We start from the raw sequence: 20,762 nt of genomic DNA on the forward strand, positions 1-20,762 counted from the left end.
AGTAATAGTGCCACCCCTATAATACACTCTGCCAAAAAGTGCTAGGACTGCCCTTAGATAAAAGAGAAAAAAATTGCATGAGTGTGTTATGGGCTAGCTCTCTAAATGCCTAATCCAAGGGAGCCAGTGTACTTCGCGTGGTGGTTCATGCTGTTCCTGAGACAGCTACAGCAAAACTGACTTTGTCATGTACATATGCTGCAATTTCACCTCCAGGTATGCAGTGTGTGTGGTCTGAGTAATTCTCCAATATCCAGAGAAAGGAGAAAGCTTCAGGTAGTTGGTTTAAGTAAGAGAACATGAGGATTTGATCCTGGTCTGTGAAAAGAGCACCACATTTGCCAGAGATATGAAAGCAGCACAGTACTTCCACATTTAAAACTTGCTAGTTTCTTTGCATAATGCTTCAATAAATAAGATGATTGCAGTGAAAGGATTATTCATGTCTGTTTTCTCAAGTGTGGCCCAGGTCTGTGGATGGAGTGTCAGCAAGGAGCAGTTCTCTGACAAGCAAACATGCTGGCGGTGTTTAGAAACTCCCTTAGAGACACGGGTCCTTTGTTTAATTTCTCACTCCACAACATGACAAAGAGGGAGAATTTAGGTGGAGCTGATTATAAAGGAGGGAAAACATACCATGATCTTCCTTCAGTTGGCATCCTGTGGACATGAAGGGCAGGGTCATAAAGACGATGAAGAGCAAACTCATTCTCTTCATTTTGCTGGGAGTAGTATCTGGTAAGAACATGATTTCATTACACTGCTAAAATTAGAACACTGTTGGCTGTTGTACTTTCTCTTGGGAGCTTTATTATACATATTTAAGGATCAGACACGGATGGAAAAAATCAAGTAACAATTATTTTTCTACTGAAATAGATTGAGCTCTGTGGTTACAGCAGTATAATGAAGAGAATATGACCCCTCACTAAGACACTTGGCTGGAAGAGGCACTTCACTGTGTAATAGCCACTGCTCAGTAAGAAAGTGTTGGAATGGGAAAGGAGGTCAGTTCTGCAAGAGACAATATCTATTAACAGTACTCCAGTATCCTCCTTTCTAATATTGATAACATTTCTATCTGATGAAGTAAAATAAGCAACCAAACAGAAAAACACTCGTAGAGGCTATTAGGAGGGTATCAATATTTTTGCCCAGGATGAAAACATGAAAGTTTTGCCAATATGAATACATACATGTTAACAACTTAAAGTAGATCTTCAAACATCAATCTGTGTGGCTTACGGAGTTGCTTGTAGCAAGCTATCTGCTCAGGTAGGATCACTTTTCTTTCAAGGAACTGAAAAAATTCTTCCAGTCCTCAGAAACCTCTCAGTATTTGACGTTTTACCTTTATGACCCCCAAACCATAATCAGGATGCTGCATGTGAATCTCAGTGTTTCTTGAAGAATGGTGGTTTTTTGATGTGTACAGTTGCAGAGAAAGAAAAGTTTGACAATATGACTCAGGCACACTGTAAAGGCTAACAAATCACAAATAAATAAGACTTGAACATACATATACATCTCAAAGCCAATTTCATGATCGCTTTGTCTTAGGCTCAGAAATTGTTAATGTTTGGGGCTGGTAATTCAGGTATATAATTTATTAAATTTTTTTAGGCATGGTTCTTCCTCTGAAGTAAAGAGGTAACCAAGGACTTGTGAATACAGAAGGAAGGCTTTTTTAAAATCAATTGGAAGAAGAAGATGCCATTTAGATACAGGGTAGAAAATTTCAGTTAAAAAAAAAAAAAAAAAGAGAGCAAAAAGTGAGAGTTTATGATTTAGAAAGACAAATCCTGAATAAACTGACAAGAAAATCTTTAGAGATAATATGAAAATAGCAACTCTTCTTTCTTCATTTCTAAATGTTGTAAATGATTTCATTGATTTTATAAATGGTTTTCATTAATGAACTCTGGCTTGCTGTCAGTAGCAAGTTCAATGTTCAGCTCCACTTGTGGAAATGTATCCCCAGAAGGCCCTCTCAGCTCAGTCTCATTTGCATGGTCGATTTCTGTTGATGATGTTTTCCAGAATCTTTAAGAACATTGATAAACACTTAGTCCTTCATTGGGACTTGTGAAGAAGGGGAAACGTAGGACTCCATGATTTGTCTCAGGGGCTCATCTGCTGTTATTACTTTTGCTTCTCATGAAGCAAAGGCCCTAATATCCTAAGTCTTTGATCCTGTGGGGAACATTATTTGAGAGTCCAGTAAGAGGAGCAATGTCTAACACGCAAAGACAGATCATATGTGATCTGTCCCTAAAATGCTCCAAAATGTTGCTAGTGAATCAAAGAGACAAGATTTTGGATAGTTTGGGGCAAAAGTCACCAAGGCTTCTTCCAAAGTCATTGAAAGCACTGGAGCTGAATTCTCCCCTTCCAGATTAAAGATCCTGCTGCTGTTGGAGGTATGGCAATGTTAGTGCCTCTTTGGGAGCTGATGTGGGCCATCCTTCCCCAGCCACATGAGAAGGGGAAAGAGGGAAGTGGTTCCATCCTACCAGTGTAGGATGTAAGTAGTGTAGTGCAAAGGAGCCCATTTCCCTTTGGCTCCATTCCTAGGGCATTTCCCTCGAGCTCCATTTGGAACCTGAGCATCCAAGTGTGACTGTGCTGCAGCCCTAATGTCCTCAGAATAGTCCTCTAGCAGCTTTTTACCTTGCAGCTGCCCAACAAAAATAAAGGCTTTGTGAAGCTTTGCTACAGTAAATGCTGTGGTATGAACAGCCTGGCCCTCGAGTGAAGAGTATCTCCTGCTGTCTTGGCACATGCTGTGTGGAAAGTTTTACTGAAGGCAGCTAGCTCCCTTGGCAAGTGTTTTGGACAAGCCAGCAAAGCCCCCAAGCAACATTTGGTCCTGCCGTGGTCTCCTGTTGAGGCCAGTTTAGGGATATTAGGGTACTAATATATTGTTTCAGGGCATGCTCTAAAAGCTGACCTGATTTACATTTTCTACACACTCTTCAGGAGATAAAGCACCACAGGCCCCTGTTAAAATAGCACAAAAATACCCGTGATAAACATCAGAGCGAGCACAGATTTTGTCCTGGGGAGTCGGGAGGCCTGACTGAGTAGCAGGGAGTTCACACGAGGCCACGGGATGCCACAGCGCCGTGCTGCAGCCAGGCAGTTGTGAACCACAGGGTGCCTTTGTGGGCCCACGTCTGCCCTGGGGAATGGATGGCTGCTCTTCCGTGCTCGGAGCAGAAGACAAAGCAGCACAACCCCCAGAGCTGCTGCTTACACAACTCGTGAGCCGGGCCTGCACACAGCTGTGCCAGAGAGATTAAGAAAAGGGAAAACGGAGGAAGTGGGCACTGCAGACGGTGTAATTCACAACGAAGATTGCTTCTTTAACATCCTGGCCTGTGTGGTTCAAGGTGCTTTTCAGTGCAGTTAGTGCACAGAGGCAGCAGTTAGCCAACACAAAGGGTGAAATCAAATAATAGAAACAAACAATATTTTAATGCTACTATATAAAGGCATAAATGTATGTAAACAACACAGTAACGATACTACTTAAACATCAGCCACCCTAAGTGACAGTAGTATAGTGCTGAATTACAGAAGAGATTCCTTCTTTTGCCATTAGCAGTGGATTTACTGCAGTGAAATGCCACCATTCATGAGCAAAGAGAGAATCAGGCTGTTTTGTGCTCATTAATGGCATCTCCTGGCACCAGCTGTGTGCTCCTGCTAGCCTAAGACTCCCCAAAGTAATTTTTCATTCATTTTCATCTTGCAGGAAGAAGAATCCAGTTGCTTAGGGGCTTACCTGCAACAGGCACCGTTGAAGAAAATTCTCCAGCTGGTGTTTGCGTTCATACCTTTAATGTAACTCTTTCTGCATTGTCTTCTGAAGGTGTTGCAATACATCCTACCATAGTAAATTCAAATCCACTTACAGAAGCATTTGATATTGAATCCATGGGAGATCTTGTATACAGGGTGAGTTTTACATTTAGCTGGAGCAATGCTCAGCCCTGTAGGCTGATGTTTCTTGGATTACTGAGAACTGACAGAGCACAGTGACTCATCTTTTAATCAGAGAAGAGTTGCAAATGCAGACCGCCGTACTATTTGGACATGCTGTAATAGATATGTCAAAGGAGTAGCAATAGTGATTACGATTTTAATTGCATCTAGGCAAAAACTGCTTATCACAGTAATTCTGTTTATTCTGTGATAGAAAACATGATTTTCTAGAAAATCTGAGGTGAAGAAGGACATGTAGGACCTGATTCTGTTTTGAGGATTTATCCATAGTTTTTCAACTTAATTAATATGAAGTCATTGTGAATTTAAAGTGGATTATTTAAACCACATGCAGCTCTTACTTGGACACTCTCACCTCAGATTAAAATGAATTTGACTCACTTCCAAAACAAAGTAAGCTGAGCCAGATCAAAGCCAAGTTTAACTCAGAATGAGGGCTGTGACATATGAGGAAGTTACCTTGAGGTATGAAGTTATCACACTTCCACACATCTGTGATCTATTTCTATCTATTGCGTACTCTTGTCCGGTGGAAAATGCAAAGTAATTTCTGTTGGTTCAGGCTAGTTTTTATTGCTGGATAAATTAGCAAGTATTACCTCACCTTTGTCACTGGCAGCAAGTGTTCAGATGCATGATAACTTGTCATCCCGCTGCAACTCACTTGTATGCCTGAGCCTGAACAATGCCACTCAAGAGCGCCTTTGACTCCACTTTTCTGGAAGTTTCTAAGGAAGTTCAGGTTTTCACAGAACTAATACGAGGGCCCTTTTCTATTTCTCTTTGCTGGTGTTTCTGGGAGAAAATCTGGGGGGAGTAAGACCATGACCCCGGGTGTCTGCAGCTCATTGATTGACACAAGGTGGGGTTACTCCTTCCAGGCCTTTTCCTCCACTGACTGTCCCTTGCACAAGAGGTCCTTGAGTTGCTCTGTGAGGCCACAACATTTTGGACTTTCCATTCTCTTTTTACTCACATTTGTGCCAGTGGCAAAGGTGGTGCCAGCAATCAGCATATGATCTAAAATACTCACTGCTTACTGATGGAAAATGTCCTGTTACTGGTATTCTCTCCTATAGATTATAAATTACATCTCTTTCATGATGTGCTAACAATATTTTTTCCTATTTTCAGGTTGTTACCACTGGAAGTCCTGTCCTAGATTATGAAACGATGCCAAAGCGCTTTGATTTACAGATTTTTGTTGAAGATACAACTGGGAGAACTGACCTTAATACACTGACTGTCCAAGTAGTAGATAAAAATGAACCTCCTGTATTTCGAGGAAATATGGCAATTCAAAGTAAGATAGTAGTGGCATTTGAAAAGAAAAACACTCAAAAAGCTGACATCACTTACAAAACAGAACTGCATAGAGTGCCAGTAGTTAAAGTGGTCTAAATGTTTTTCTTTAGAAAAAAAAGGGTGGAACAGGGTGATGTTTTTATCAAAGCCTTATTTTACAAAGATATTTGGTATACTTCATCTCTGGAGATGCCCTTCTGTTTTCTTGAAGTTTTGACCAAAAGTGATAGAACCATTTAAAAACATTTGAAGAATATATATACATATATATAATCATACACACACAAATATATATAAAAACAAGTTATTTAAATCAGTATATGTTTATACTATATTTTGATGTGAAGTGGCATAGAGGTATTGGAAACACGAAGTTTGGTGGGGATATAGCCAGTATACTGTGGGTCCATGTTTCAGTAGTTTGTTGAAACTGGACTGATTTAGAGAAGCAAGATAAATTTAAATAAATGTATGTTGTGTATATGCAAGTTTCTCAGGGAGAAAAACAAAGACTGCAATATGCCAGTGTTTTATACCTGTATATCACATTTGCACCTGCATGTGAAAATTAAGTGGAAAATAATTCTAAAAAATGAAATTGATTAGATTGTGATTTATGGTGGTGTAAATTGAAAAAGGCAAAAAATTGTCTCCTGTGGCAGATGGCAGTAAAACTTGCTACATTTCAGGTTTACCTGAAACCAGGTTTTCTTCCAGACCACAAGCAACGGTGCAACAGGGAGAAGTCTGCAATAGCGTTAGTAAAGAGGCTGGGGTGTCTAAACTCGTAACAGCACCTAGGCAAGAACGTTCAATAATTCAATACTCAATATTTTATTTTTTTTTTCTATCTGAGAATAGCAAGCTGTGGTCTGTTCATGGTAGGTATTTGTAAGTGAGGTTCCCTAGATCTGGAAAGCAGTGCTGTTATTTAGGCTGGTGGCTTGCAGCCCCTGGAATGATCAGCAGAGCAGTGTGGCTGCAGTCTGGCCATCCAGTGCTGCAGAGGGCAGGGCTTGTCTGCAGGAATGGATTTAGTGCAGCCATGCTCAAATCAGCCTGCTCACTAACGCCTCCCGAGCACGTTGACATTCCCACTTCTATACAATACTTAGTTTGTAAAGCAAATTAGCTTCCCTGAGGGAAAAGGCCACGTCATCTTCTTGGTGTCAAGGGTGTCTTGGATATCATGGGTGCTGCTGGAATCTAATAATAATTAAACGTGACACTTCAGGGATCGGCACAGCATGAAGCACACTCTACGTGGGAGCTTGTTTCAAATAAGTGCATCAGCTTAACTCTCAGCTAGAGCTGCCATAAATTGGTGAGCACAGATGTCTGATCTGTCTAACTGCGTGGCTTTAGTTAACAGTACCAGCCACAATTAGACGCTAATTGCACATTCGTTGGTTATTAAAAAGCATCTCCCTCTCATTAAACTTTATATTCATATTGTTGTCCTCTGGGAACAACTCATTACACTGCTCTGGGATTCCCACTGCTCTGATGAGAAGCAGCAGTCAGCAGGGGTCACAGTGGAAATTAATAGTCCAGAAACACCAGGTCCAGCAGACACAAAAGGGCAGAAAGCAAATAATGGGATCTAAAGATCCGTTGTTTTGCTAATCACTCTGGCCAAGGAGAGCTAAGCCTGTTGCCTGTGGCCCAGTATTGGATAGCCCAGTTGTGAGAGCTCCTGACATGGAAAGGAGCTCTCACAATACTCCTTGCACAGAATTAACACCCTTAATAAGGCAAGAGTTCAAGCACAGACCATCCACTATTTATTTACCTCACAGATGTAAAGAAAGAGCAGAAAAGAAGAGGAAAAGCTCTGAGGTCTCCTGGCAGGGGACAAGGGTGGATGTAGAGTGGGTGGGAACCTAGCACGGAGCTGTGTTCTCCCTATCTGCATGGTAAAGGTAGATACACGTGTACTCTGTACCCCATCGAGCAGCTCAAGGAAGACCTGATGTGTGGTATAGATCAGTCTCCCTAACGCATAATTCAGATTGCACCTCTCAGTGATGGTTGTCTGTTTACAGATATGCATTTTTCCTTTTAGTCTTTTGAGCGTTTGTGCTCTTTCCTGTGATTATTTCAGAATTATGCAGGTGAAGTGAGAACACACATTAGTCAGTAATATGCCTGGATAGCTTTAATTTATCAGTATGTTTGCTGTTGTGTCCTTTATTCTTATCCAATTAACACTTAGTACACTTATATCTGTGCAGCTGTAACGATCTACATCTTGGAAGGTACACTTCCTGAACGCATTTACCAAGTTCATGCAGCTGATCCTGAAAATGGTGGACTCAAAGTAAGTTGAAAGAAACACAGATTATATTATCCACTGTTTCTGCAATGCTAATTGCTAGCATCTTTCAACAATGCACTTCATCGTCAGGAACATGGGAAAAGGTTTTGTCAGCAGAAAAGAATCATTTTCATAATAAATTGAGAAAACCCAGCCTCAACACTTGGGCTCAAATTGTATTTTGATTTCTCAGCACTCCAAAGATACAGTAGAAATCATGTTTTTAAAAAATGGCTTGCAAAACATTTTTTAGTAGATGAGAGTGAATAAATGTAAGTAAAGTTTTTAATATTGTGTCACAATGTAAATTATTTCAAATGAGACAGTAAGGAAACTGCTTGCAAGGCAACTGAATCTCATTTTTGTGACGATCTTAGGGCAAACTGTGACCCCCAGTTAAGAAAATGGATTAGCAGATCTGAAAATACTCTTGATATCAGCAAAATTCCTGGACAGTGATAACTTTGTTTGCAGAAAAGAGAAAAATACCTCTGCACTTACCTAAGAACCATTTTGTAGCTTTGCTTTGTTGACTTTTGTATTATAAAAGACAGCACGTACAAGCACAGAACCTGAAGTTGTTAATTCCACGTGTAGCATTATTCAGGAGAGCAATTGCCTTGACATCCATCCTCAGGCTTTATCCAGCCAAACCACCAAGCCCCTGTGGGCTGGTGAGGAGGGAAGCAGAGGTGAGGGGATTTAGCTTGTGCACTGGTACAGTTACAGTACCCATTTGTGTTGTACAATGCACAAAGTATCTGCAGCTACATGCAGGTGCTGACCACTGTGTGAACACCGATGTCACACTCCCTCAAGCACCCCATTAAAGTCCACTCATCCCTCCCCAGCCTCTCTCCTTGCCTGTCCCCCCAGACTTCATTACCTCCTGCACAGCTCTTCTTTACTCTCCCAAATCCATCCCCAGCCCTTCTTCTCTTTCCTACTACGTGGAGGTACTCTGCTGCCACCACAAAAAAGATTTTGCCAGCTGTGCTGTGGCTCTGACCTCTATGTTAAATTCCCATTGCAGGTCTGGAATAGTAGGAGACACTGTAGCTTGGTCCCTTCTACAAGGCAAGGCAAGAACAGAGGGATGCTTTAACAAAAGGATAAAAAAACTAATGCATTGTGCTCTTCGTTTCAGTATTCCTCACTCCCTGCATCAGTGCCATTCCTGGTCTCGGAAAGTGGAACCATTGTTTCCAAAAAAGAATTTGATTATGAGAAAGATCCACATTGGTGAGAATTTATTTAATTCATGTGCTCTTTTTATCAGCTTACAGTAGGCAATGTTTTCCTATGTAGCCACAGAGTGATTCTTGTTTTGTTTTCTTATTTAACAGGTACTTTTTAAATATAACAGTGATGGATCCAGAAGGACTCAACTCTACAAAAACAGTGAATATAAATATAATTAACATCAATGATGAAATACCTTACTTTACCATGTGAGTGAAAAACTTCCATTGTAATTAAAATGTAGATGTTTTCCCAGCTTTACTGCCTTGGCACCAATGGGAGGGTGTAACACAGGGCAAGCTAATATAACAACAAAGTACTACTGAAAACTGTATTTTCATTTTGTCATGAATCCTGTTGTTTTACTGAGAAGATTTTCTCTCTTTTCCCTTTTTTATTCTTATTTCTATCTTTAACAGTTTTAAGTTTTCCAGGTTCTGCCCTCGTGCTAAAAGCAACTAAACAAGCTTGTTGTGCTTGTGTTTAGAGAGGTTAAAGCTATGCAAAGACCTGTGGACAAGTTAAGACAAAGACATGAGTTTTACTCTGTGTGAATACAATCATACAGAGTTTACCCTTCATGCAGATGTGCATTTCACCATAATGGTGTTTATTCATGCAGAAATGTCTAGACATAAAAAGGTCTCACTTTTGATCTGTCTTTTCCTCTTCTTCCCAGACACTTACACTTGTAAATGATCCCAGTGCTGTTTGAAACATTGCCATCTCTTACTGTGTCATAAGCAGGAAATTGTTGTGTCATAACACCCAAGTCAGAAATAGCTTTTGAAAATTAATGGAGCTCTAGCTGGAAGCAGGAGTATTGTTGAAAATTTGCAAAACGGGAGAGAATATCCATATGCTACTAGAAGGCTATTGTGTGGTGGAAAGTACAGTGGATGATTGTTTCTGAAGTTGGAGCCTGACAAATACAGCTCTTACAGGGTTGGTCTGGTTATGTTCTTGATTTATCTTCATCACTTCGCATGAGACACTAACTGATCCTAGACACTCACTTCTCCTGATACTGAGGCTTTAGAAGGTCCCTGCCAAGAATATTTATGGCAGGTTCTCTCCTGACATTTATGCAAAGAGGGAGAAGACAGTGTAGCACCTGGGCATGCCAAGAAGTCTCCAGACACTTGTTTGGAGCAATCTTCTGGCTGCCTTGTGGGGCCTGAGCAATGCACAGCTCCTGGGCTGAGGCCAAGGAGCTGGGCAGTGCTGGGTAAAGGGGTAGAGAATCTGAAGAAGTGGAAGAATAAAATAGTAGAAAAAGACATGGACTTTTTTTGTTGCTACTTGTTTATAACTTGAACTTCATGCATGCAGTAATCAATAGCGTTAACAGCTCTCTCCACATTACTATACTGCTACAAGCAGGAGGAATCCACCTCCCAGGGCCAAAGCCTGCATGGTTTGTTCTAGACTGTTTTCTCCAAATGTTGCCCTTTCTGTTTATTTATCTTTATGTCTGGAATGCTGAAGGAGCTCTTTTAAATATTTATCTATTTGTTCAAGATAATGAAAACTTCAGTGACTGGAGTATCCATAACACCTAACGTCTAAGGCTCAGATGTCATATGGCACAAATAAAGCTTGGTATTTGTTTGAATCTTTTCCGCTTTAGATTGACATTACAGACCAAAAATAGAAGCTCGGTTTTTAAAGAGCTTGAGATTAAATTGCACTTCATGAGCTGTCCTCACTGTGCACATGCATACGCTCTCCCCTGCTAAAATGTGAGCTACATGCTGGGACTATGTATTTTCTGACACTATAATAATTAGTGCTGAGATGGAAGCTGAGGAAACTTGACAAGCTAGCAAACCTTCTTTATTTTCTTCTGATCAAAGCTGTCAAGAACAGAGTTTCAAAGGGTCTTTTTAATTGTCCTCACAGTATATATAGGCACATCTGTTTTTGGTGTTCACAACACTCCATCGGCATTTCAGCCTTTTGAAATTCTGGATGTTAAAATCAATGGAAAACTCATGGAGTGAGTAAAACAAAGGAGGAGACAAGAAAACTAACATATGCTTCCTTCACAATTATACTGCAGTGTCCAAAAGGTCTGCTTGAACCATACTGTAAAATACCACGGGCAGGTGGCAGGTAGATCAACAGCAGGACACAGCCCAGATGTAGCTGCGTAGAAGAGGCCCCAGCTCCTGGCCAGCTGCACAAGCACTCTGTGCAATGGGGATATGTGCTTGAAAATGTCCCACTTCGTCCTGAGAGATCTGCTGGGGACAAGAGAAGGGTCTGGGCAGGGCTGGTAATTTTGGCTGTCTCACCAAAACCAGTTAAAGCTGTCCCTCCCGTATTCCCCAGCAATCAGAGAGGAGTTTTCAGGTGGCATTTTTGGTAGCAGTGACGGAGATCTGTTGCTGTTTGTTTTCTTTCTGAGTGATGCCCGAGGAATGGGAGAACAAGGAAGTGATCCAACACCAAGAGTGGGACAGAACCTTAAAAAGGACACAGGCTCCACAGCCTTCACAAACACCTTTTTGTTTGTTTCTGGCTGAAAGTTAGGTGTTTTTACTGAGAAAACTCTGTGATTTGCCTGCTATATGCTTTCCCCTTTTAATACGAGCTGACAGAACAGGTGACGTACTGTCTCCTTAGCCACTCTTAAAATTGCAAGTGAAGACCTGGAGGCATCAGATCTTCTACTCTGTCTCTGCAATTCTCTGCTCCAGTTGCTAAATGCCCCATAATGCTGGATTTCAGAGGAAAACAAAGGGCTCATGTTTTCCTATAGTAGGAACTATAGACTAATCAACTAGTTAAGTGATGACTTAGAAAGTTTAAAATGTACAAAAATGGTTCAGTCATGAAACATACTCCTAATGTTTTTTTGAACTGTTGAACACCTTCAACTCCCTTTGACTTTTGTTAGCAGATGTTTTGTGTGTTTGTGTGTTTCAGTGGAATAAATCAGCCCTCATAAAGTCCTTGCAGAGTTTTTGTGTGCTTGCCTACACCTGCTTTTACATGTGGTTCAAGTACCATAATTGCATACCTGAGTACCCATGTGAACATGCAACTGCAACCATTATAAGCAATTGCCTGCCAGACCATACCTTGGCCATAAAGTTCACTCACTTAATGGGAAATCTGGGAGCACTGGCATATCAAACAGTAGCAGTAAAGAACAGTTTTCTACATGTAAAATGAATCAGACAGATGTTGCTGAGAATTTGGAGCAACATCATGGGGATGTCTGAGAGAACAGGAGGGTTATCTCTTGCCTCTGCCTACTGCAGGGCCAGCTCAAGCTTTTCAGTAATACTGTTGTCCCCCAGATGCCTCCAGCATTCATTCCAAAATATGATTATTTACATTATTGCTTCTATTTTTGTTTTTGTCTTGCAGAATGACAGCATTGGAGCAAGTGGCTTTACAGGCTGCTGGCTTTACAGGGAGACAAACTGCATGACTTAACAGCCCCTTCCATTTTCAGCTTCCACAGTTCTGTGAAAGTCAAATTGCTCTTACTGTGACAAGTTGCAGGGGAAGGGAAGGACACTTGGTTGTGTGGCTTTGTCATGCTTTATGCCCATATTCCAGTTCAGCTACTGCTACAGGTCCAGCTGGCAGAACCAGTGACTGGGATGTTTACCCTGACATCTCCGAGCCCAGCGTGGCCATGGCTCTGCTGCTACAATTGGCTGCTCAGCTAATCCTGTGATCAGCTGCTCCTGCAAACACAGACATGCCCTTTGCTGAATTTTGCTTTCTCTTGTAGAAAACAAAGGATCTACAGGATTCCAGAGGAACAAAGCCCAGGGACTGTGGTTGCCAATATAACAGCTAAAGATCCTGATGATGAAGACTCTCCTAGCAGACTTTTCTACAGCATCCAGTCTTCTGACACATATTTCTCCATAAATCCATGTAAGACAAACAAAAACATATCTTCTGATACGCCCCCCACCACACAGCAAAAAAATGATTTTGCCTGAGTTTCTCAGTAGGTTTTTAGGGTCGAGTTCTTCCATCAGCTGAACAGGGTTAAATAAGATATCTTAAAGAAAGTAGACCAAAGGTGACTTATTGACAAATACTGACTTATGGCTGGAGGTTGATAATCCCTTGCATGGAAGTGAGATCAGCTGCCTTCTTTTTAATCTCTGAGGATTTAATCTCTGCGGTCCTTCTGGGGCTCTTGCAACAGCTGCAAGTAGTTAGACCACAATTTGCTCTCCTACCTGAAATCTGCTCTAGCACTGAGATGCATGGCAAACCTGCATCTCAGCTTCATGGCTCTATTTATGCCCCTTTCCAGGCAAGGCCATTAAAAAGAGTTATATCTCTTGTGCTGTTCCTGGGTTTTCTGGGGTGCACACACCACTGACCAGAGCATTTTGCTCCTAGAGCTGGCATTCAGTGACTGCCCTGTCCCTCATCTACTATTGTTTTAGAGCTGTTTATCACAGCTGTAAGAGATGCCACACAGCACTGTGCTATGGGGGATCAAGATGATCCTTCTGTGCTTTGGATTCCCTATGCTCTTTGGCCATGAGTTGCTACTGCCCCCCTCAATTGCACCCCAGAAGACAGAGGATATACAAACTGTTCTTCACCTCCTCAGTACTCTGGGAATAGTGTTGTGCTCTGCCAGAACAATGTTTTCTTTTTTGGACAGAGGCTAACAGAAGTGAATAAATAAATAAATAAATAAATAAATAAATTGCATGGCTGACCAGAACACTTGGCAGAAGTTGAGACCAGATCTGTTGATTATGAGTAGATTTAGAGGTGCTGAAGGATGCTTGAATGACAACAGCAGAAAGTGAAGCCATTTTACTTGATAGTGAACAAGACATTAGCAGCTCACTGTCCTTGATGGTCTGCAAGTGCACTCAACTCTGACTTGCACTAGTTCTTTGACAGTGTAAGGGAAATCTAAGGCCTCTGCTGAAGCCACCACTGGTATATTTTTGAGCAATGGGTATTTATCCATGAAAGTCTTACACGGAATTTTCAAGGCTATTGCATATTGTTTTAAAAAATAACTAAACTGGCCATGATTTCCACAGAACTGAAGAATTTTTAGTCTGCCACTTGTCTGCTGAGCTCTCCTGTCCTTCCTCCCATGTGCACACCATGAGTTTTGCTACCTCCCCTGAGGGTGAGCATCTAACTTCTGGCTGCTTTCTGCCCAGCAACTGGAGTGCTGCAGGTGACCAGGAGAATCGACAGAGATGTCCTTCCCCTGCAGCTCCACCCTAACATCTCAGTGATAGTGCGGGTGGAGGACAGTCCCAGTGGTGGCCATGCCAGTCAAATGGAGATCATCATCACTATTGAAGATATCAATGACAACCCACCAGAATGCATGCCGTCTACCTTCAGGTACCGAGGCTCTTGTTGCCTGAGTGCCACCTCATTGCCCCAGCCCAGAGTCCTGTCTAGGGCACATCATTTAGGGGCCTCAGACCTCCAGCTAGAGGTTCAAGTGGATATTTATCATTAGCCTTTGAAGGCTAGTGTTCACTCTAAGTGCCTTAGGACACAAAGTTCAGTTTTCTGACTTGTGCAAACTGAAATTTGGGCTAAAAATATCTCTGTATGGTCAGATACTGTATTTATATTTCTCTCTTTCAGATACCAAATTCATTAGGATATCAGAGCCATGTGTTTTATATAATTACTTGTCTGACCCATACAGATATAGGCTCCTCCATTTTTACTTTATGTTAAACTGTGGGGAATCATTCACCAGGGAAAGCTTCCCAGGCAAATCTGGAGTTTTATTTTTAAAACACTAAGCTTCTCTTCTGAATCTCTTTCTAGTGGCCTCCATAGTTTTTGTCTCATGCAGTCTGTAAGGTCTTCAGAGTCCAGATCACCTCTTGTGTCCTCTGTGCATAGTAACTTCGTCATGGACTTTTGCTGTGGCTCTGAACTCTCTGAGACCCTTGTGATAATCAGCTGGTTTATGTTTGTAGATGAGGATATAACATTATCTTCATTTTATAGAAATACTGAGGTCAAAACCGAGCAACAGAAATTGTCCATCTGAAGTGTCTGATGTGCCTGTGCTGCAGCCTTTCAGGGTACACATCACTACACAGTGCAGTTCTCAAAGACTTCAAGTGCACACGTGGTAGTTTGTTCTGCAAGTAAAAATCCAGTACCTCAAGCCAAGACCCTCTGCAGTGAGGGATTCCTGTTTAGTGGGTATCTGTTTAAATTGCTTGCTCACTAGCTAATATAAATGTCTTGTATTTAAATCACGTAGTTTTGTGGACTGGCAGGAAGAGAACTGAATTCTTCAGAGCACTGCTTGGTTACAACATCCATGACAATAACAGTGAGCTCAAGCTTTGATCCCAATGAGGCAAAAGTTTTTGGGGGAGAAGATCAACTAAAGAACTATAGTTCTGCACAAGGAAAAAACCACCAGGTCTTAATGGCATTTAGTTCTTCAGTTTTTTTTGGTTGGTTGGTTGGTTGCTTGCTTTTTTTTTGTACTTAATCCTCTTTATTAAAAAAAATGAAACAACACCTTCTGTTCCAAATTCCATCATGTGCATCATGGGGACTCTCACTGCCAACAGCAGGGACAGAAACGCTAGCTTCACAGAGCAGCAGAATGGTCCAGGTATTAGTTAAGGAGAAAAGAATGAGTTTCTCATCAGGAAAACATTATAACACACTGAAGAAGTGAGTGTTGTAAACACATTTTAAAATACTAATTAGTAATTAAACTAATTACTAATACTAATTAGTAATCTTGAACGTTAAGATCTCGTGTCAGCTTCTAAAATGGAGTTCCAAGTTTTTGGTTTGGGTCTGGCTAAATGTTTGTGTCCTGCCCATCACACAGGGCTGTTATCCACCACAGCATATGGTTCAGATTCTAGGTTGCTTCATCAGCTGTTGTCTATTTAGATCTAGGATTTCACTTAGAAAATAAATGGAAGTCAATGTTTTGGCATGTAATATATGAGGAGTTCAAGGGGAGAAATATAAGGAGCTCTGATGTGAAACATGTTTCTTTTAAACAGGAAAGAGATAAATGAAAATACAACTGCTGGAACATTTCTTCTTGATCTCAGAAATTACTGTAAAGATATTGATGTTGATGTACCAAACAATGTATTTAATTTCACTGGATTATCTGGTTTTGGAAGCAATAACTTTGCTCTGGAGTCTACTGGGTCCGGAAGACTTGTGGTCAGTCATTTGTGGCTTTATGTTAGATTGTCTCATTTCAGAAAGCAACTTATGAAATATCACTAAGTCATTCCTTACTTTGTTGTCTGCACAAGAAAAAAGAATTACTGTAATTCATGTCACAGTGGAGGGATATGGGGAGAATGGCTGTTTTGACCAGATTTGAGCTACGTACCATTTGGTAGGATGCTTTCTATGGATCCTACAGAATTTGGTGAACAGAAAACTGTCTCCTCCCATTTTAAATCAAGGTGCTAGATATGACTGAAAAAAAAAAAAAAAAAAAAAAAAAAAGATTTGGGGTGGTGGTGGTATGAGGCACCAGCTGTGATACAGATAAGCAGAGAAATCTGATGTTGTTTTATACCTATTTATTAATGACAGGCCATAGAAGATCCTCGCTCTTCAGCAAGAAGAAGTGAAATACTAGAGAAATCCCAAACATACTAACTGCTTCCCAGCTTCATTGGTCAGAATTGTAAAACCACTTTGGGTGATAAATATTCACCAAAGTGTGGTGGGATTTGCATTTGTGTGATTTTGCGTGTCAAAACATGGCTGCCTTATGCTAATAGCTGCTGTTATATTTGCATTTGCCAGAACCCCCACCAGTTGCTGGACAAGTGCGGTGGTGGTTGCTTTGTTGCTTTCAAAAGAACCACAGACAAATACAGAAAAGAGGAGGCATCACAAAAATTAGCAAGTACAAAGGCATTCTGCCTAGAAGACAAGGGTGCTACAGGAGCAGTAAAATAATTTTGTATGGTTTGCTTTGTTTTCTTATCTGAAGTATAAAGGTTGATAACCGTTGTCCTTATCTGCTTCATCTACCAACACAAAAAAAAGAGTTTACTTTGCTGCACAGGACATGATTGTTGTCAGCCTTTCGATTACCATGTTTGTGTAACGTAACAGGCTATCTGAAGTGTCCCATCCCTCCAGGAGTTTCCCTACAGACAATAAACAGTGGATGCCTGTGCTTTAGTCCTGCTGCCCCAGAGTTTATGAGGCTCCTGCAGAGAGACAGAGCTCAGGAGATTAGGATTTAAATCTCTGTGTGAGCCACCGTTTAGTAGCTACTTGGTTCCTGGACAAACAGTTGTAGCTGAACCTGATACCTATAATACAGGTCTGCAGGCACAAGCTCAAGGAGTAACTATTGCTATTTAGCAATCACAGATTCTTACTGAGCCAACAAAGGGCACAGTAAATAGCCAGCTCATTAGATACACTTTGAACTAACTAGGTAAAAGGCCAAGACCTTATCCTTCAAACGATACAACTTCCTGCACTTAAGAGGAAGATATTTTGTTGGCAGAAGGAAAGAGTTTTGAATTGCCAAGAGACACCAAAGCGTGAATGTAAGGAAAAAGCCTGAAATTCAATCCTGTAATTGATTTATAGCCTATATTACTCCTGCAGGACAATTCTATATAGTCAAGAAGGAGACCACACTTACAGAATGCTGAAAAAACTAATTGCCATCACGTGTATTGTGACTTTATGTGTAAAGTGTAAATACAATTGTGTTTCTTTTAATTTAGATGACTGGAAGTATTGATTTAGAAAACCCAGCTAATCTAGGAGCTGAACTTTATTCTTTGACTGTCAGAGTGCGAGATATTGCCTCTCCTAACTACTCAAGCAAGTATCCCTTTTACAATTTTTTGATATTTTCCTGTGCTGTAACAGCATGGAGAGAGGAATACCATATGTATTTTGAATATATGCATGAGAAAATTTCACAGCCATACTTAACTATGATTTAATCTTCTGTTATATTTCCAGACATCATTTACATTTACATCAGGATAAAGCCAGTGAATGATTTTTTTCCAGTCTTCGATAGTTTATCATATGAATTTAATGTTCAAGAAACTACTAAAGGTACAGTAAGTGGCATCTACATGATAGAAACAGTGTTGTCATGTTGACAAATATATTTTTGCTCCAAATATATTTTAATTTCTTTGAATAAGGAAAACACCTCAAAGTTCCACTTTGACTGGGGTCTCACAGTACACCACCTAGTAACCCTAAATAGACAAAACTGGCAAGAACTCCAATTGTACAGATGGAAACTGAGACACAGACAAATTCAGCAATTGCACAAGAAATCTGTGACAGAGCCAGGAACTGAACTCAGATTTCTTGTTTTAGACCGTCTTTCTGCTCTTGCTAAATTAGCCTTTTGGAGGGATCATGATGGTATAAAAAAACAACAACACTGTAGACCATAGCGCAGATGAGAGAGCCTTGTCCCAGGCATGGTGTGAGACTGTCACTCCACTGTCCCTTCAGACCCAGCTCACCTCAGGTGCAGCAGGAGTCCTGGAGGTGGGGTGGGATAGGGATGCTTGGATGAGGATCCCATGCTCCACCAGCCAGTGCAGCTCCTTGTGCTGGAGACAAGGTCCTTTCCATTCCTACAACAGCCCAGGACCAACTGCTGAAATGTAGCCTTAAATCTGTTGCAACTGAATTTGAAAAGGTTCATGTGCTCAACTCCCACCTCAGTGCCCTTCCTGTCCCCTGATGAGCCCTGCATTTTAGGAGTTTGTGGGGCAGCACCATGGCATCTTTCCTTCTTGGTAGTCCTCACATGCCAGATGTGACCACCAGCCTACTCTGTGCTGTGCTGCTTGGCATGCAGAGGAGTTAGCACAGGAATGGCATCTTCCCCAGCTTCATCTTCTCCCTCATATGACCTGATGTACTGGCTTTCCCCTGTTGGCTGAGAATAAAATCTGAGGTCTGTTGGATATACACCGGATAAATCTTGATCCTCATTCTGGACTTTCCACTGTAACATAAAAACTGAAGTTGGAAAGGACCCCTGAAGGTCTCAAGTCCAACCCCTGCTCAAAGTGGGTCTAGTTTCACAATTAGGTCATGTTGCTCAGGGCTTCATCCAGTCGAGTTTTGAAAATTTCCAATAGTGGAGATATCACAGCCTCTCTAAGCCCTTGCTTCAGCTGAACAACTTTCATTCCAGATAATTTTTTCTTTGTAAGCAGTTGGAATTTTCCATGTGGCCACCTGTGTCCATTCCCCGTTGTTCTTTCATGGTTCCCTCCTGAGACTGGTGAATCTCAATCTTCCCTGTTCCTGCCTTTTAGGTAGTGGGGTACAGCAACTAAATTCCACCTTCGCCATCCCTCCTCCAGCCTGCACAACCCCAGCGCCACCAGCCTCTTCTCCTGCATTTTGTGCTCTGCTTCTTGCTGTCTTAGTGCCCCCCAGGCCTTTTTCCAATTTGTTAGTGTTTGTCTTCTAACTGGGGCCCCAGACTGGTCTCAGGTCTCCAGTTGTGGCTTTATGAATGCTGAGGAGACAGGAGTGGTCACTTTTTACCACATACTGGTAACACACTCATTAATGCAGCCCAGCATGTGATCTCCATTCCCCCAGGGGCACCCTGGTGGCTCATGTTTAACTTGCCCACCAGGGTCTGGGGTCCTGCTCAGTCAATCCCAGCCTGTGTTGGTGCATGGACTTGTTTTGGTCCAGGAGCAGGATTTATAATTGTCTGTGCTGAGCTCTGTAGGTCCTTTTGACCTGTTGCTCCAGCCTGCCAGGCCCTTCTGAACAGCAGCACATCCACCACTGCCCCAGGCTGGTATTACTCAGAAACCTGTCCCAATGGCCAACCAACAAGGAAGACGTGCAACTGCATCACACAGCAGGCAGATAACCTAGTATCTGCTTGAACACACCAAATGATTATGGCTAGTGCAGGCTCAAAGCACAGCTGAAGGCAGCTGTGCTTGTGGTCAGCAGATCTGTAGGGCTTTGTGGTGTTTATGTGCCCTGGGGGGACAGGAAAAACACATGTTTCACGCAGCCCTGCTATCCTTCCAAATCCTCCTCTCCCTTGTCATGGGCCAAGGTGCAGGCCCAAATCTCCAGCCCTAACCCTTAGCTCTATTTTCTTCCTCCCCTGGTCAGGGGGATTCTGCTAAGGCTCTGCAGGCCTGCACAAATCACTCCTGCATGCCCTGTGGAGAAGCTGTCAGTTGTTGCTGAAGAATATGGTGGAACTGCAGTTGGTGTGGGGATGTGTGGCCTGGGACAGAGCTGGGGAGACTGGGGAGACTGAGGGTGACCAGCTCCCAGGGGAGGTCTGCCTGGTAGAAGGACACTGTCAGCACTGGCTCCTGTAAAATAGGAAAACAAGGAGGGCTACAGGAGGATCAGGAGACACACACTGGTTGCTCAGCAACTGGGCTGAGCTAACGAAAGCTGAGCCCAGCTCAGGTCTTGGGCCGAGCTGACGTTAACAGGGTGCTTGCTATTGCCATACCAAACAGGAGCCAACAGTTTGCAGCGGGACTGGAGTTCACAGGGTCAGGAAAGAAATAAAATATGCCAACCCTTCATTTACATGCTCCTTCAGCCTTACTCTGTGCATGTGGCCTATTTACTCCATATTGTTCCCAGGTCATATGGAGGCATTGAGCACTGAATCAAGTCTGAATCCAGTCTGCAGAGATGGGTATGCACAGTCCCATTGTAGTTCCCAGAGTTTACAGCACTGTCATTTGTAGCTTGCTTCATAAATGCTCCATGCAAAGGTGATTCAAACCACCCTTTAAACTCTCCAGAAGGAGTAGCAGTGATTATTTCTGAAGGAGGACAAAGAGTCTAGTGCTTGGGCTGCTGCAAGGCAGTAATTTGTGTCAGTGCGGGGCTCTGGGGTGGC

The 20,762-nt window shown here is 42.0% G+C and overlaps 1 protein-coding gene across 1 annotated transcript in view; it reads left to right on the forward strand.

Annotated features, from left to right (window-relative positions):
* Window positions 1-569: 569 nt before the first annotated feature.
* Window positions 570-20,762, forward strand: part of CDHR3 (cadherin related family member 3) — a 34,067-nt gene continuing 13,874 nt past the window's right edge. Inside the window, exons 1-11 of the mRNA XM_035309472.1 lie at window positions 570-738; window positions 3,758-3,960; window positions 5,143-5,311; window positions 7,548-7,633; window positions 8,778-8,872; window positions 8,977-9,081; window positions 12,624-12,772; window positions 14,044-14,233; window positions 15,892-16,060; window positions 17,605-17,704; window positions 17,849-17,947. Coding sequence (XP_035165363.1) covers window positions 669-738; window positions 3,758-3,960; window positions 5,143-5,311; window positions 7,548-7,633; window positions 8,778-8,872; window positions 8,977-9,081; window positions 12,624-12,772; window positions 14,044-14,233; window positions 15,892-16,060; window positions 17,605-17,704; window positions 17,849-17,947 — 1,435 coding nt within the window. The 5' untranslated portion in view covers window positions 570-668. The remainder of the gene's footprint in view (window positions 739-3,757; window positions 3,961-5,142; window positions 5,312-7,547; window positions 7,634-8,777; window positions 8,873-8,976; window positions 9,082-12,623; window positions 12,773-14,043; window positions 14,234-15,891; window positions 16,061-17,604; window positions 17,705-17,848; window positions 17,948-20,762) is intronic.

The sequence above is a fragment of the Oxyura jamaicensis genome, chromosome 1 (genome assembly GCF_011077185.1).
Source record: "Oxyura jamaicensis isolate SHBP4307 breed ruddy duck chromosome 1, BPBGC_Ojam_1.0, whole genome shotgun sequence".
NCBI lineage: Eukaryota > Metazoa > Chordata > Aves > Anseriformes > Anatidae > Oxyura > Oxyura jamaicensis.